Source organism: Crinia signifera, chromosome 9 (assembly GCF_055691185.1).
Source record: "Crinia signifera chromosome 9, ASM5569118v1, whole genome shotgun sequence".
Taxonomy (NCBI): domain Eukaryota; kingdom Metazoa; phylum Chordata; class Amphibia; order Anura; family Myobatrachidae; genus Crinia; species Crinia signifera.
In genome coordinates, this window is record NC_139225.1 from 2,868,430 (window position 1) to 2,883,632 (window position 15,203).

At 46.5% G+C, this 15,203-nt stretch overlaps 1 protein-coding gene across 11 annotated transcripts in view; it reads left to right on the forward strand.

Annotated features, from left to right (window-relative positions):
• Nucleotides 1-15,203, forward strand: part of PRRC2B (proline rich coiled-coil 2B) — a 76,305-nt gene that overhangs the window by 47,358 nt on the left and 13,744 nt on the right. For 8 of the 11 annotated variants that reach the window (XM_083160895.1, XM_083160903.1, XM_083160899.1 and 5 more), the window contains exons 14-25: nucleotides 681-900; nucleotides 1,858-2,068; nucleotides 3,310-5,250; nucleotides 8,737-8,918; nucleotides 8,998-9,107; nucleotides 9,615-9,738; nucleotides 10,459-10,535; nucleotides 10,982-11,170; nucleotides 11,517-11,711; nucleotides 13,381-13,467; nucleotides 13,803-13,907; nucleotides 14,912-15,104. In XM_083160895.1, coding sequence (XP_083017021.1) covers nucleotides 681-900; nucleotides 1,858-2,068; nucleotides 3,310-5,250; nucleotides 8,737-8,918; nucleotides 8,998-9,107; nucleotides 9,615-9,738; nucleotides 10,459-10,535; nucleotides 10,982-11,170; nucleotides 11,517-11,711; nucleotides 13,381-13,467; nucleotides 13,803-13,907; nucleotides 14,912-15,104 — 3,634 coding nt within the window. The remainder of the gene's footprint in view (nucleotides 1-680; nucleotides 901-1,857; nucleotides 2,069-3,309; nucleotides 5,251-8,736; nucleotides 8,919-8,997; nucleotides 9,108-9,614; nucleotides 9,739-10,458; nucleotides 10,536-10,981; nucleotides 11,171-11,516; nucleotides 11,712-13,380; nucleotides 13,468-13,802; nucleotides 13,908-14,911; nucleotides 15,105-15,203) is intronic. The other 3 variants (XM_083160897.1, XM_083160901.1, XM_083160902.1) reach the window with 3 other exon arrangements.

A 15,203-nucleotide genomic window follows, 5' to 3' on the forward strand; every position in this document is an offset into this window, starting at 1 on the left:
CAGACCGAAACCAAAGTCATTCCATTCAGAAAATGTCCGTGCTCTTCTCATATCACAGGTAGCATGGTGTCATGTACTGATTGAAGGCAACACTACCATAAGCAGCTTAGTCCTGTGGGAATAGGTTTCTGTGCAGGGAGTAAATATTCAAGGGAGAACAGGTTTATTTAACGGCTATATATATATACACCCCTGACGCGCCATTACATGTAAGAGAAAAATCATGTGCTATATAACTTTCCTGATAGACATTCATTTTCCTGGAGACCCCTAATGTTTAATATGTTCTCTTGAACACCCTGTAGAGATCTCAGGACAGTGTTTTGTTAACGCAGACTTTAGGCACCGCCTCCCATGTGACTCAAGCTCCACCTCTGGTGAAGTCAACCAACCATCATTGGAAGAGCAGGGCATCAGCCAAACACAATGCAGATGATCCAAGCCCCCCCCCCCCTTCCCCCACACACACACCTCTCGCAATAACTGGTGTAAGACTGATGATTTAGGCAGGTGGCAATCTCTACATGCCTGATATAACAGAGCAGTAACTTGTACAAGGTGATGACCCTGAGAAGACATGGATGGGCTTCTATGTTGTTGTGGTGATGTCACCAGATGCATTTTCCCCTTTATACTGTTCAGAATGGATTATAATTCTGTCTGCAAATTGCCATCTATAGGAGCAGTTATACAAGATGCAGCAGTGGCAGCAGCAGCAGCAGCAACAACAAGCTGCATATGTAGCCTCTACCCACAACCCACAGCGTACTTTCTATTCACATCACCCGCAGATGTTGGGGTTTGATCCTCGCTGGATGATGATGCCTTCTTATATGGACCCCAGGATGACTCAGGGTCGCGCTACGGTGGATTTCTATCCCCCTTCCATACATCCTCCAGGTGTGTCCTGATCTCTCATCTACACCATATGCGTAATCTGCTACCACACAGACGCGGCAGTGTAATTATAGGACTCCATCAGCCAGATATGCACCACGCTTCGTGATGCAGCGGAGAGTGGGAAACAACAAGCCAATCAGCTCCTAGTTTGAAAAATGAGTTAGGAGCTGATAGGTTGGTTGTTACACTATATTACTTTCTGAAGCTTGGCGCATATGGCCCCATATGTTTTATTTACTTGAGAAGATGCCCCCCAGGCTTTGGTACTGGGGGCATCTACATTTACTACACATGAATGAGGTTGGCAGGGAGGCAGCTGGCGATGGAGTGAACACACCAAGTCTGTATGCAGCTAGAGCCAGAAATTTAGCAAAATGAACAGGATATGTTTCCATTGTGCAGGAACAAATGGGAAATGAAGGTCATGATAACCGGAACCCTGTATTCTTGGGAAATGATCTAGTACGGTAGTTTTATTTGGTTACCACCATATTTTATTCCTTAAATGTCTCTGCTGCCCCCTACTGGTTCGTTATAATGGCACCGCTCATATGTTCTACTATAGTGCTGAAGGTCATACTACTTGTATTTAATAGTAAACGGCAATTCTCAAGGATGGTTTACAGGCCACCAGGCAGGAGTTACAGGACAGGATGCACATGGGCTATTGAAAGTAAATAGTAATTGCTTATTACAGAAGGGCGAGGGAACTAGATTTGACGCCTGCAGTGCAGTTTTATCTGAAATCAGGACAAATCTTTATCCAAATAGTGTTCCATTCCTTCTTGAAGTTTTAATTTGACAATCTTCTTGACCTTTGACGAGAATGTCTGCAATAAGTTTTGTTTTATTGCGCATACTTAGGTGCTCACCATGGTCTTCCAGTTGAATGTGTTAAGAGTTTTGTCCGTGTTTGTTTCAGTTCTGCCTCCGTAACCCTCGTACCTATATTACTAGGTGTAATAAAGCACATGATCCAACAAGAGTCCATCGGGGGTGGCTGCCAGAATGATGACTGCCGATCTACACTGCCGACAGAGCGGAGACCCCAGTCTGCTGAACCAGTCTCCGGGTGGAGCCAGGATGGTTACATGCACATGCAGAGCAAGGTCTACTCCCTCCCGCAGCAGAAGCAGATGGAAAACACAACTGAGGGCGGATACAGCAGGTAGTTATTATTATTATTATTATTATTATTATTATTATAATTTTATTTATAAGGCGCCACAAGTGTTTCGCAGCGCCGTACAAAGGAACAATACAGGGAAACAAAACTTGGCATAACATTGAATAAATAACAAAAATACTGTACAAATAAAGAGCGCCACAGATCAATACACATTACAGCTTGGATATAAGTAGTGAGGACTCAATCATCATACAACTAGAGGCTTGAGGCCAATGATGGAGATGAGTATGCGGACGAAGATGGTCACTGAGTGTTGGAGTAAAGGAGAGCTGTGAGTGAAATGTGAAGAGAAGTGGGCTTTGACAACAGGAGGGAAGAGGGCCCTACTCGGAGGAGCTTACAATCAAATTACAAGAGGTGCAAGCGAGGGGGTGGTGGTTAGATAGCAGGATGTAAACAGGAAACAGGCAAGGGGTCGGAGAACCAGCTGGTTTATGCAGTGGAAGGGTACGCTTTGATGAATAGGTGAGTTTTCAGTGCCCGTTTGAAGCTTTGCAAGGTCGGGGAGAGTCTAATGGAGCGAGGGAGTGCGTTCCACTGAAAGGGTGCAGCACGGGCAAAGTCCTGTACTCTAGCATGGGAAGCAGTGATCAGGGTGGAGGCGAGACGACAGTCGTCAGCTGACCGTAGAGGGCGGGAGGGTGTATGAATGGAGATGAGGTTAGAGATATATGGAGCAATGGAATTAGAGATGGCCCTGTATGTGAGTGTGAGGTGTTTGAAGAGGATTCTGTAGGGGAATGGAAGCCAGTGCAGATTTTGTTGAAGGGGAGTAGCAGAATTAGAGCGGCGGGAGAGGAAGATAAGCCTGGCTGCAGCATTGAGGACAGATTGGAGAGGAGCTAGTTGGGATTGAGCAAGGCCGGTGAGAAGAGCATTACAGTAGTCAAGCCGTGAGATGACCAATGAGTGGATGATCAGCTTAGTTGCACTCTGTGAGAGAAAGGGCCTGATGCGAGCAATGTTGCGTAACTGGAACCGGCAAGAATGGGCCAGCGTTTGGATGTGGGGTGCAAAGGAGAGGGAGGAGTCAAGAGTGACACCCAGGCAGCGGAGTTGGGGAACAGGGGAGATGATGGTAGTTCTCTGCACATGATATAGACACTCTCTATAGTAGCAGCTTGTACTGTTTCTGTCGCAATGCAGTTTAACCACACCCCTGGCTTGATAGAGTTGACATCCACACTGACTTCTTATTTTTTTGTTTGCAATTCCTTCAGGAATGAGAGTGGTTACTCTTCGAGGGAAAGGATGGAGGGAGCGCACACCCACCATGAAGCTTTAGAAGAGAGGAGAGAAGACTATCTGACACCCAGTGCTTATGAAAATAAGCCTTCTGTTGGCTTTGGTAGCTGCATTTCACCTCCAAGAAGAGGACAAGAGGTCTCATTCCAACATCTAGAAAGCGCTGCAGATGGCACTGGCAGCAGCAGAGGACAGCAAAGCAGTCCACAGTCCAGGCCATCAGAGTTTGCAAATGATAAATCTCAGTTTAATGGTTGGGGCTATGGGCATCAGAAGTCTTCTGATACAGCCAGTAGTGCGGAAGAGGACCATCCCGTGGTTTCCAAACCGTGGAAGCCAGAAGAGAAAGGGGGCCAAGACACTACAGGAGAAACAGGCTGGCTACGAGAGTCTAACACCAGTAACCAACAGCAATCTGAGCACCTTGGAAGAAGTCGTCGCTCTGGCCTGATAAAGAAGCCCGTTTTAAAGGCCCTTAAGGTGGAGGAAAAAGAGCTTGAGAAGACCAAGCCTGAGACGAAAGAGCCTGCTAAAACCATGAAAGAAACTCTGCTTTCGAAACTTGACACAGTGGTGACGATGGAACCAAGTGGGTCAAGCTCTTGTTCCAGCTCTACAATAGATGATAAAACCCATTCCCAGTCTAATATCCAAGAATCTGATCAAACTCTTCAGGAGAAAACCGAAAGAGCTTGGGGCAGCAAACCGACTCCCCGGGAATCCAACACCACCTCCCAAACCAAGAAGAGCAATTGGATATTCATTGACGAAGAGCAGGCGTTTGGGGGTAGAACCCGTGGAAGGGGTAGGGGTTTCAAAGATTTTGGATCCAGAGGCAGGGGTTCTACTGGCCCGTACAATGGTCAAAGAATCAGCAGAGGCCGGGGGCTTCGAGAATTTAACCCTCCCGAAGATTTCAGGAGTAAGACCTCCCGTAGGCGCGTTGCAAGTGAAACACACAGTGAAGGGTCAGAGTATGAGGAACTCCCCAAACGTAGACGCCAGCGGGGGTCAGAGAATGGGAATGAGCCTGTCTTGGAAAGAGAAACAGAAGATTTGAGGAAAGGAGACTTCCAAGACTCGTGGAGGTCTAATAGAAATTATTCAGATGATTCAAGTAATATAGACTCTAAATCTAGAGCCCCGAGGGCTTTTGGAAGATCACTTCCACCTAGGCTGAGCAACAGCTATGGCAGAAGGCCCTTCACCTCCAAGGAGTCTCCACATTGGAATGCCAAATCTGGAAGCTCTACGTGGCAAGAATATAATGCACCTGTTGAGCCTTATGGAACCCGCCATAACACAGACAGAGACTTTGCACATGACTACAGGTATTCAGACACCTACCCTAACAGAGGTTTTGATGAAAGCCAAGGAGATGATAGGCGCCAGTTTTTCCAGGATGAATATTCGGATCGAGAAAGCTTGGAAAAAAGATCTTTTGGTAGGAGACGACCTCCTCGCCAAGATAAACCCCCACGGTTTCGACGTCTCAGGCAGGAGAGAGAACCAGTGGGTCATTGGGGTGGTGAAGAAGTTGGTAATACTGTGAACAATCAGGACCATTGGCAGGCCCGCCCAAAGATACCACTAGGTGAGCTATCTGGGCCACCTACCAGGAGGTCCCCGGAACGGGCTTACCATAACTCTGATCATGTCAATGAGGAGTGGGAGACTGCTTCAGAAAGCAGTGATTTTAGTGAGAAAAGGCCCGGTGACGTGGATGGAGAAGGGACCCTCTCTGGGAATGGGTTTTCTGAAAAGCGGGAGTTGTCTAAAAGGAGTTTCTCTAGCCAGAGGCCCCTAGTAGACCGTCGTAAGGTGGAGTCTTCAGGATATGAGGAAAACCCAATAAAGGTCAATGGGAATTCTTCGCGTGGTGATTACCAACAAAGCTCGACTTCGTTGAAGGGCAGGTAAATGTGATGGGGCTGCGATGTTTCTATGTATTGATAAGAATTACTTTTGAGAACAATACTGATACATGATCCATAAAAGCACCATTTGTTAAGTCTGGCAGGTGGTGCTTAGCGTATGCTTACGCTGCCAGGTGATTGGCTGTCTATACTCTGTCCATCTGGGCGCAGAAAACCAAAGCCTGTATGAGATGAGTACAGTTAGGTAGGCTCACTGCCTTATAGTTAGCGCTCACAGAACTAGAAGGCAGTGAGCACTTTTGTAGGAGTTGGGGCCACCGTAAAGTGTGGCGGGTGTGAGATATTTGCGCACAATTGGATTGGCCACTTGGTGGTACAGAGAAGCAATTTGTACATTTCTTTTATAATTGTTATCCACATATTAACCCTTTCAGGTCCAACGTCTAGTCAGGCTCAACAGCCCTAGCGCGTTAGTAGCAGATACAATGGTGAGACACTTTAATATCGGTAAACATTCATTGTAGTCCATTTTTTAATTAAAAAAATATATATTAAATTACAATTAATTGAAGTGTTTAAAGACTGTTTGAATTGGAAAAAAAAAAAAAATTGGACTGCAATAGGTAAAAATGGTAGCAATGTTCCAAATAGTAAAATGCGTTAAGGCTGAATTCAATTAGCCGTGATTTTTTTAGTGGGATATCATGAGTTACAGTATTGTGGAAGTGCGCTCCCAAAATCCACACAATATATATGTAAACTACAAATTTGTCCACATTGTGGCAGTGTCACGTGTTAATTATACAATGGGTCACCTGGGTGAAGTGTAAGAAAAAGTGCCAAATATCATCCTGAACTCATGAAAAAGTCCCAAATAACAGCTGTTTGTAGCCAAACATTGGATATTCTCAATAGATGTCTGTGACTGATGCATCCCGCTGCTTGCGCCAAGCGATCAGATCTGTTTGGCCTATCGGGGATTACCATATACGGTACCATTAGTAACTGCTTCTTAGGATAGATAGGATTGTGTTTGTTTGCTCAAAAAGTTTTAAAATTACATTGCTAAAGATTCTAGGGACCATTCACAACCTACAAGATGTTAGAGCGACATTCTCCTTAGAGTATAACAATCACACTCAGGGCTCACAGCCCATAATATTATATATTGTATTATAAAATAAATTCATAAATATGTAGTTTGAAGAACCAATACAGCATGCTAGCAAGGCCACAGGTATTGCTATATTATAAGTTGTGTATGTGTTTATTTTTTACCAGTTATTTATATAGCGCACACATATTCCACATCGTTGTACAGAGAATATTACTACCAGTTATTTATATAGCGCACACATATTCCACAGCGCTGTACAGAGATTACCAGTTATTTATGTAGCGCACATATTCCGCAGCGCTGTACAGAGACTATTACCAGTTATTATAAAGCGCACACATATTCCGCAGCGCTGTAGAGACTATTATTACCAGTTATAATATAGCGCACACATATTCCTCAGCGCTGTACAGAGACTATTATTACCAGTTATTTATATAGCGCACACATATTCCACAGCGCTGTACAGAGAATATTACTACCAGTTATTATATAGCGCACACATATTCCACAGCGCTGTACAGAGAATATTATTACCAGTTATTATATAGCGCACACATTCCGCAGCACTGTACAGAGAATATTATTACCAGTTATTATATAGCGCACACATATTCCGCAGCGCTGTACAGAGAATATTACTACCAGTTATTTATATAGCGCACACATATTCCACAGCACTGTACAGAGAATATTACTACCAGTTATTTATATAGCTCACACATATTCCACAGCGCTGTACAGAGATTATTACCAGTTATTTATGTAGCGCACAAATTCCGCAGCGCTGTAGAGACTATTACCAGTTATTATATAGCGCACACATATTCCGCAGTGCTGTACAGAGGATATTATTACCAGTTATTATATAGTGCACACATATTCCGCATCGCTGTACAGAGAATATTATTACCAGTTATTTATATAGCGCACACATATTCCGCAGCACTGTACAGAGAATATTTGAACATTCACATCAGTCCCTGCCCCAGTGGAGCTTACAATCTATATTCCCTACCACATGTAGTACAGATGGTGTAATGGTTAGCATTACTGCCTCACAGCACTGGGGAAATGGGTTTGATTCCCACCACAACACTGTGTGGAGTTTATATATTCTCCTGTTTCTTGTGTGGGTTTCCTTTCACACACCAAAAATATACTGGTTACCTTTATTGTCTTCCAACGAAAATGATCCCAAGTGTGTGTGTGTGTACATGGGCAGACCTAGATGGGCGCAGTAGTTGCCATCTGTTGTCACATTCTATGTTTCATGTCCTATCATTTAACCCATTATTCTGCTTTTTAGAGATGACGTCTTTTATTGGCCATATTTTGCTATTTAAAATCCTCTAAATATATTATTCCCTGGCAGGACTGACCCACAGTGCTCTAACATGTGTCTGTAAAATTAAGAATTGTACCTACCCTGGAAGTGCCAGCTAAAAGACGTAAACAATCTGGTTTTAACTGAATAGCACTAAGGCCCTTATTCTGGTTCTCTCCTGGCAAATTCCTTCTTAAATGGACAAAACCATGTGCACTGCAGGTGGGGTAGATGTTAATTGTGCAGAAACAGTTAGATTTGGGTGGGGTTTAGATTCAAAATGAGATCTATATTGCAGTGCAGAAATAAAGCAGCCAGTATTTACCCTGCACAGAAACAAAAAAAACACCCAAATCTAATTCTTTCTGGAGTGAACCAGAATAAGGCCCTAAATCACAGGCCACAATATTTCAATAGCTTTAAACAGATTGCTGCCAAATTGGATCTATTTGAATTTGTCCTTAAGAAGAAATGTTGGCCACAAGTGACAGCCCCGAGGTACAGTTAGCTTAGTTTTTGCAGCACGATCTGACAGATATTTGAATATATTTTGTCAATAGCTGTGCGCTAGCAGCAGCAAATCAAGCGCTTCTGTCACTCCAGTGCATACGAGTGCTTGAGGTTACAAATAATGAAGCCGCTGTCTGTCGGGGAACTCCACTTATGAGGCCTAGTCACCTCTGATCCTCTGGTAAAACATTTCCTGAAGGCAGTTTTCTTTTTATTCCATGTAAAAGTCCTGTATTTCCAGTTTTAGCTATTAACTCTAGAGGATATTGTAAAACATATTGTCCAGAAGGCCCCTTCTATGCAATCTCTTACAATATCCTCTAGTGTGTTACACCCCGATATCGTTAACGATAAACGCTCCTGTGCATCTGTAATGACCCCTCCGGTCTGCTGGACATGCAGGTCAATTTGGCTATATAGCCAATGACCTGCATGTCCAGTGGGTCTCTGTGATGTCACTGAACGATAATGAAAACTTTCGACCAAACTGATTAATGAGGTTGAGATTTCCTTCAATTTTTAATCTTTAATTCCCAAGCTTGTGTTATCATCCAACTTCCTGTTCTTCCAGTCGCTGCTCTGAAGAGTCCTATGCTCAAGAGAGCGGCCACCATAGATACGGATTAGAGAGGCCTGCGCAGTGCGACAGCGGAGACGCTTCAGGGAAGAAGCTGGAAAGGGAGTGCAGGCCCGCAGTTCTCAAAGCGAGCGAAAAGCCAGAGGCCATTACTGCTTTTGATCTGAAATACGGAGGTATAATATTGTGGAGAGCTTCCTCTGTGATCCTTCGCGTACAGTTGCTGTATTACACATTGAAGCTTCTTTCTTTCAGAGTCCGTTATAGAGGAGGAAGTTGAGCTAGGAGGGGATACTTATTCTGACATGAGTAAGTCCCGCCGCACTCTGGACAAGGATCGCAGGAAGAAGGATCAGGTGGTTCAGGTCAGTTGTGATGTTGGGGTGTTATAAAATTACAAATTGTATAGTGTGTATGCCGTATTGGTTGTACATGGTGGTCTTCCCGTGTAGTGTGCCGCAGGTCAGATAGGATGATGCCGCGTAGTTGGACGCACCGCGCTTTCATTCACCCGATCATGCAGCGTTCACAGATCACATTGCGCCATTGACGTCCGTTGTAACCAGTTGGGTCTGGTCTGAATTTGTGGACGTCCCCATGACATCGTTGCTCTTTTCCCTGGGTATGCTGTGGGCCAATATTATTTGTTAATCAGATTATCTGGCCGTATTAATGCACCCTACGATGTCCATAGTGCGTTCCCTGATGTCTAGGAAATGTACGGTCTCCTTACGGCTAACCTGTTTAAGGTTTATGTTGAAACGCCTCTTCCCGTTACTTTACATCTTTTATAAAAGCACCATCTATGCATAAATAAGATATATATTTCTAAATACTAAGCGTTTGCAATATAATATTTCATTTTTCTTTAGGTGCCTTCTAAGAGCAACAGCATACAGTCCAGGATTCCCCCACGCTTTGCCAAAAAGCAGAATGGTATGTGCCTGGACCAGGGTGACGTCAGTGGCAAAGAGATCTGGGAGAACAGCAGCCAAGGTTAGACCTGTAAAATTCCAGCGTTCGCCATACACCTATACATTATTATAGCATTTAATGCTCTTCACTTACCAATAGATTTTTGTTTATTTGTGAAAAAAAAATTCAATTTGCTATTTAATCTGAAGAGACCGGTTTTGTCCCTCCCAACCTGATTGGTCAGCATCATGCTGTTACGTTCCATTTTCTGCAAACATCTGGCCAAGCTAATGTTGCCTATGGTGGGGCACACAAGAACGATATGTATTCCAACCAACTTACAGATATGTCACTCTGTCGGACACACTGAATGATCCGGGTATGGACAATATATCCTTCCAATTCACATCTCAATGATCTATTGTCTAATGTGTCCCAAGCTGTCACAGCTGAGCTGGTCACAGAGGCATTACCATATAGAGAGTCTCTAGATAGAGATCTGCGCACATTATGTGCACGGATTCCGCTATTCCCCACGTATTAATGTGCCGTGTCCGGGCTGCACAGGAGACATCACGCATGCTCAGTGGAACCAGCCAGGAGGAGATACACAGCGCAACGGTACTAGGCTGATGCGCTGCGCGCTCTAGTAGGAATCACCGGAGGGGCAGTGTTCACTTGCCAGTTTCGGCAAACAGATGTTTATACGTTTCGATGCTACTGCTTATATTGTGTCACAGGTACTCCAGCAGTAAAGGACTTAATGCATACATAGTCTTGATACAAATCTCTTGTTTCCAGGCATCTCTGTTCCGTCCAGCGGCGATTCCTGGAGCAAGCCAGGGAGCTCCTTCAGTACAGAGTCAACCTCCACTGAGGTACGTTCTTTTACCCGTGTTAAAGGAGACCTTGTGATGTGGACAGATGAAGATCTGTTTACCTGTGACTGCTGTGGGGGTCTGTGTATATGTATAACTGCTGTAGTCACTGGTGGATCATTAGATCCTGGTTGAGCCTTTCTTGCGGATAACGTGGCTGCATCCAGTTAGTCCCGTGAAGCGTTTAACATGTTATAAATGCTGTACTACAGCAGCGCCCGACATAACTCATTGCTGTTTGTGGGCTAAGCTATAAAACAGGCTGTTGGGGAGTTTAGCCTGTGAGTAAGACAACCTCATCAACTGAATATATGTCATTATTTTGTCATATTGCTTTGCAAATGCATGAACTGTGTCGAGCACCCGATTCCAGCACGGTGCTTTCTGAACTGTGTGAGTGTGTGTTGTGCACAATTGTGGACTGTACTGTGTTCTTGGCCCGGTAGGGTTTCAAAGGCAGTCAGGGCGACAGCGGCATCGACTTGAGTGCCGAGTCTCGAGAATCGTCCGCCACCTCTTCACAACGTAGCTCTCCATATGGGACTATGAAACCTGAGGAGATGAACGGTACAGTCATGGTGGAGCCGAAAGCGGACTGCCCTAGTGAGCAGGGGCAGAAACAACCAGACAAGAAGGTTAGCTTCTCTCTACTGAAATCCTTGTACAGTCCAGAAAGGCACGACTTACCTCTTCTGTAGCCCGATCCAGGCAGCCTGCTGCCCAGATTCTAACTTCTATGGTATTACGGACTATGGGAGGCTTTCAGGTGTGGCTGGTGCCTCGTTGCACCTTAATATCATATACTTTGACCAAACTTAATAGAAAATCAATTTTAAAATTGATATCATGATTAACCTGACCCTCACTGTTATTACATAATTACCCCGGATCTCTAGAACTAAATGATGACCTCATTTATTATGTGTAGTCGTCGTTATAACTTGGTCACTTGAGTCCATGTCCCCTCCCTTTCTACCCCAGGAACTGGAGTCCGGTTCTGGACCGAACAAGGAGCACAAACCTGGTCCCATTGGCAATGAGCGCTCGCTAAAGAACCGGAAAGGGTCAGAGGGGACAGAGCGCCTAGAGGGGAGCGTGCCACCTGTAAACGGGGTGGAGATTCATGTGGATTCAGTCCTTCCTGTGCCTCCTATTGAATTTGGAGTAAGCGCTAAAGTGAGGATTGCGTTTCTGTTTTGCAATCTATTCCCTGCAGCTTGTTTGATTTTTTTTGTACATGCCTATAACAGAGCATATAAGCCCTGCTGGGTGGGAGTGCCGTCATTTGCCCTGCTGGGTGGGAGAGTGCCGTCATTTGCCCTGCTGGGTGGGAGAGTGCCGTCATTTGCCCTGCTGGGTGGGAGAGTGCCGTCATTTGCCCTGCTGGGTGGGAGAGTGCCGTCATTTGCCCTGCTGGGTGGGAGAGTGCCGTCATTTGCCCTGCTGGGTGGGAGAGTGCCGTCATTTGCCCTGCTGGGTGGGAGAGTGCCGTCATTTGCCCTGCTGGGTGGGAGAGTGCCGTCATTTGCCCTGCTGGGTGGGAGAGTGCCGTCATTTGCCCTGCTGGGTGGGAGAGTGCCGTCATTTGCCCTGCTGGGTGGGAGAGTGCCGTCATTTGCCCTGCTTGGTGGGAGAGTGCCGTCATTTGCCCTGCTGGGTGGGAGAGTGCCGTCATTTGCCCTGCTGGGTGGGAGAGTGCCGTCATTTGCCCTGCTGGGTGGGAGAGTGCCGTCATTTGCCCTGCTGGGTGGGAGAGTGCCGTCATTTGCCCTGCTGGGTGGGAGAGTGCCGTCATTTGCCCTGCTGGGTGGGAGAGTGCCGTCTTTTGCCCTGCTGGGTGGGAGAGTGCCGTCATTTGCCCTGCTGGGTGGGAGAGTGCCGTCATTTGCCCTGCTGGGTGGGAGAGTGCCGTCATTTGCCCTGCTGGGTGGGAGAGTGCCGTCATTTGCCCTGCTGGGTGGGAGAGTGCCGTCATTTGCCCTGCTGGGTGGGAGAGTGCCGTCATTTGCCCTGCTGGGTGGGAGAGTGCCGTCATTTGCCCTGCTGGGTGGGAGAGTGCCGTCATTTGCCCTGCTGGGTGGGAGAGTGCCGTCATTTGCCCTGCTGGGTGGGAGAGTGCCGTCATTTGCCCTGCTGGGAGGGAGATTGCCGTCATTTGCCCTGCTGGGAGGGAGAGTGCCGTCATTTGCCCTGCTGGGTGGGAGAGTGCCGTCATTTGCCCCGCTGGGTGGGAGAGTGCCGTCATGTGCCCCGCTGGGTGGGAGAGTGCCGTCATTTGCCCCGCTGGGTGGGAGAGTGACGTCATGTGCCCCGCTGGGTGGGAGAGTGCCGTCATGTGCCCCGCTGGTTTGGGAGGGTGCCGTCATGTGCCCCGCTGGTTTGGGAGGGTGTCGTCATGTGCCCCGCTGGTTTGGGAGAGTGTCGTCATGTGCCCCGCTGGTTTGGGAGAGTGTCGTCATGTACCCGCTGGTTTGGGAGAGTGTCGTCATGTACCCGCTGGTTTGGGAGAGTGTCGTCCTTTGCCTCGCTGGTTTGGGAGAGTGTCGTCCTTTGCCCCGCTGGTTTGGGAGAGTGTCGTCCTTTGCCCCGCTGGTTTGGGAGAGTGTCGTCCTTTGCCCCGCTGGTTTGGGAGAGTGTCGTCCTTTGCCCCGCTGGTTTGGGAGAGTGTCGTCGTTTATTACTGTCCAGGCTTAAAGCACTCTGCACCACAACTGTATATCTGCATGGCAGAACTATGGTAACGTCCTACCACCTTCTGTAAAATAGATGATTATGAAGGGACATCAAGGGCATTTGGAATCCTCTTTTTCTAGCTTTAAGATCTTTTTGTTTTTCTCTCATTCAGGAGGCTGAGTACTCCTTAACCCCGGTGGCTGCTTCAGGTCCCACTGCTAACACAGTTACAAAGCTCCAGAATGCACTGGCCAGCAAGGTAAAGCGAATCTGTGACATACATGCAGACTGCCTACTTGAAGGGTTCTACATGTTCATCCTCTCTAGCGCCCCCAGCTGGAGTGTAGCTGCTTTCGTAGATAATACATCTAATATTGCCTCCAATTGAGAATCCAAGACTGAATTAAAATATAAAGCAATAGACAAACAAATGAATTATTCCTCCTTTTAGGATTATATTCAGCAGAAAACCTATAATCTGACAGTAACCGGTAGTAACAACATGATAAATGACATTTATACTGTGTAAGTTCGCTGGGGTCCTGGGACCTTCCTTCCTTTTATGGACTTACTGTGATATTTTGTCCTTCTCAGGCCGGGCTTTCTCAGTCCATCCCGATGCTGAGACGAGATCACCACCTTCAGCAAGGCATTGGTCTAAATCCCATGTCCTACCCCACTGCTGACCTCACGCTGAAAGTAAGTAGCCAATCCTTCTGCTCCTTGCTCTGCGATCACCACGGTGTTTTCCATTTAGGTTATTGCAAGGTCTGACACGTTACACACTGAGAGATTTGCACAAGAGATTTGTGGTAAGCAAGAAAAAAAAAATCCTGTAAATAATGGGTGCGTATTACAGGGGTGATGGCGACTTATGGAGCCCATACACGGAGCGATGTGCTCTGTACTAGATGCGATGCAGTGTTGTACAAAAAGTACAGGGCAAATTAATTTTTGTGTTGTGCACAGGAGCGCGCATCACATGGGCAAAACGCACGCTCAGATCGCTTCTTAAACCACGGGCAAGTTGCAGTTTGTTGCTAAGCAATTGGACTAGATATATACTGCATGATTGAATGATGTAGACCGGCGATAGTGGCGTGCGGTGCTGTGAATCGCCAATACTATGGGGCATACACAGTCAGATTTGTGCTTCATCTCTAAGCGAAAAACTTAAAAAGTAAGCCAGAATCTCCCTGTGTGTATTGGGGCTTAAGGGGCCTGCACACGTGGCGATGTTGCTGAGTGATTTGTGAGGGCGACTGTCCTCCGGTGATAACACTGGCGATCTGTCAGGGCGAGTGTCCTCCGGTGAGAACACTGGCGTTCTCTCAGGGCGAGTGTGCTCCGGTGAGAACACTGGCGATCTGACTAGATTTATTATTCATGCATAGTTTTCGCTCTGGCCCATACACTCGGAGCGACGTAGGGTCATTTTCTAAGCGATGAAGTCAGATCGCATACAAAATGACACCCAATCGCTGTAGACCCCATTATCCTCCTCTCAGAAGGTCAGAAAGGAAACAATAAAGGTTGAGCAGGGTGCTGGTGAAATTGCCAAAGATGACATTTACCAACCAGTAGCCAGCGGCCATGCGTACTAATGTATAGAAAGGCCTAGAAGCTTCAGGAGTGTTGTGTTCATGTTTTGTTGTTATTCCCTTGACGCAATAGGAAGTAGCGTTTAATAATTGTCCTTGCAGATGGAGTCTGCCCGCAAGGCCTGGGAGAACTCGCCCAGTTTGCCAGAACAGAATTCTCCGGCAGGTCCTGGCTCAGGAATTCAGCCGCCATCCAGTGTGGGTGCCTCCACTGGTGTCAATTACAGCTCATTCGGTGGAGTGTCCATGTCACCCATGCCCGTTGCTTCTGTGGCCCCTTCAGCCTCTCTTCCAGGTATTGTCACTGGTGAATCTGTACACTCAGGGTATATCCGTTCCCTAATGTTCATTAATACCGTTATAACTAGAAATCTGATGTGCTGGGACCTGTTCT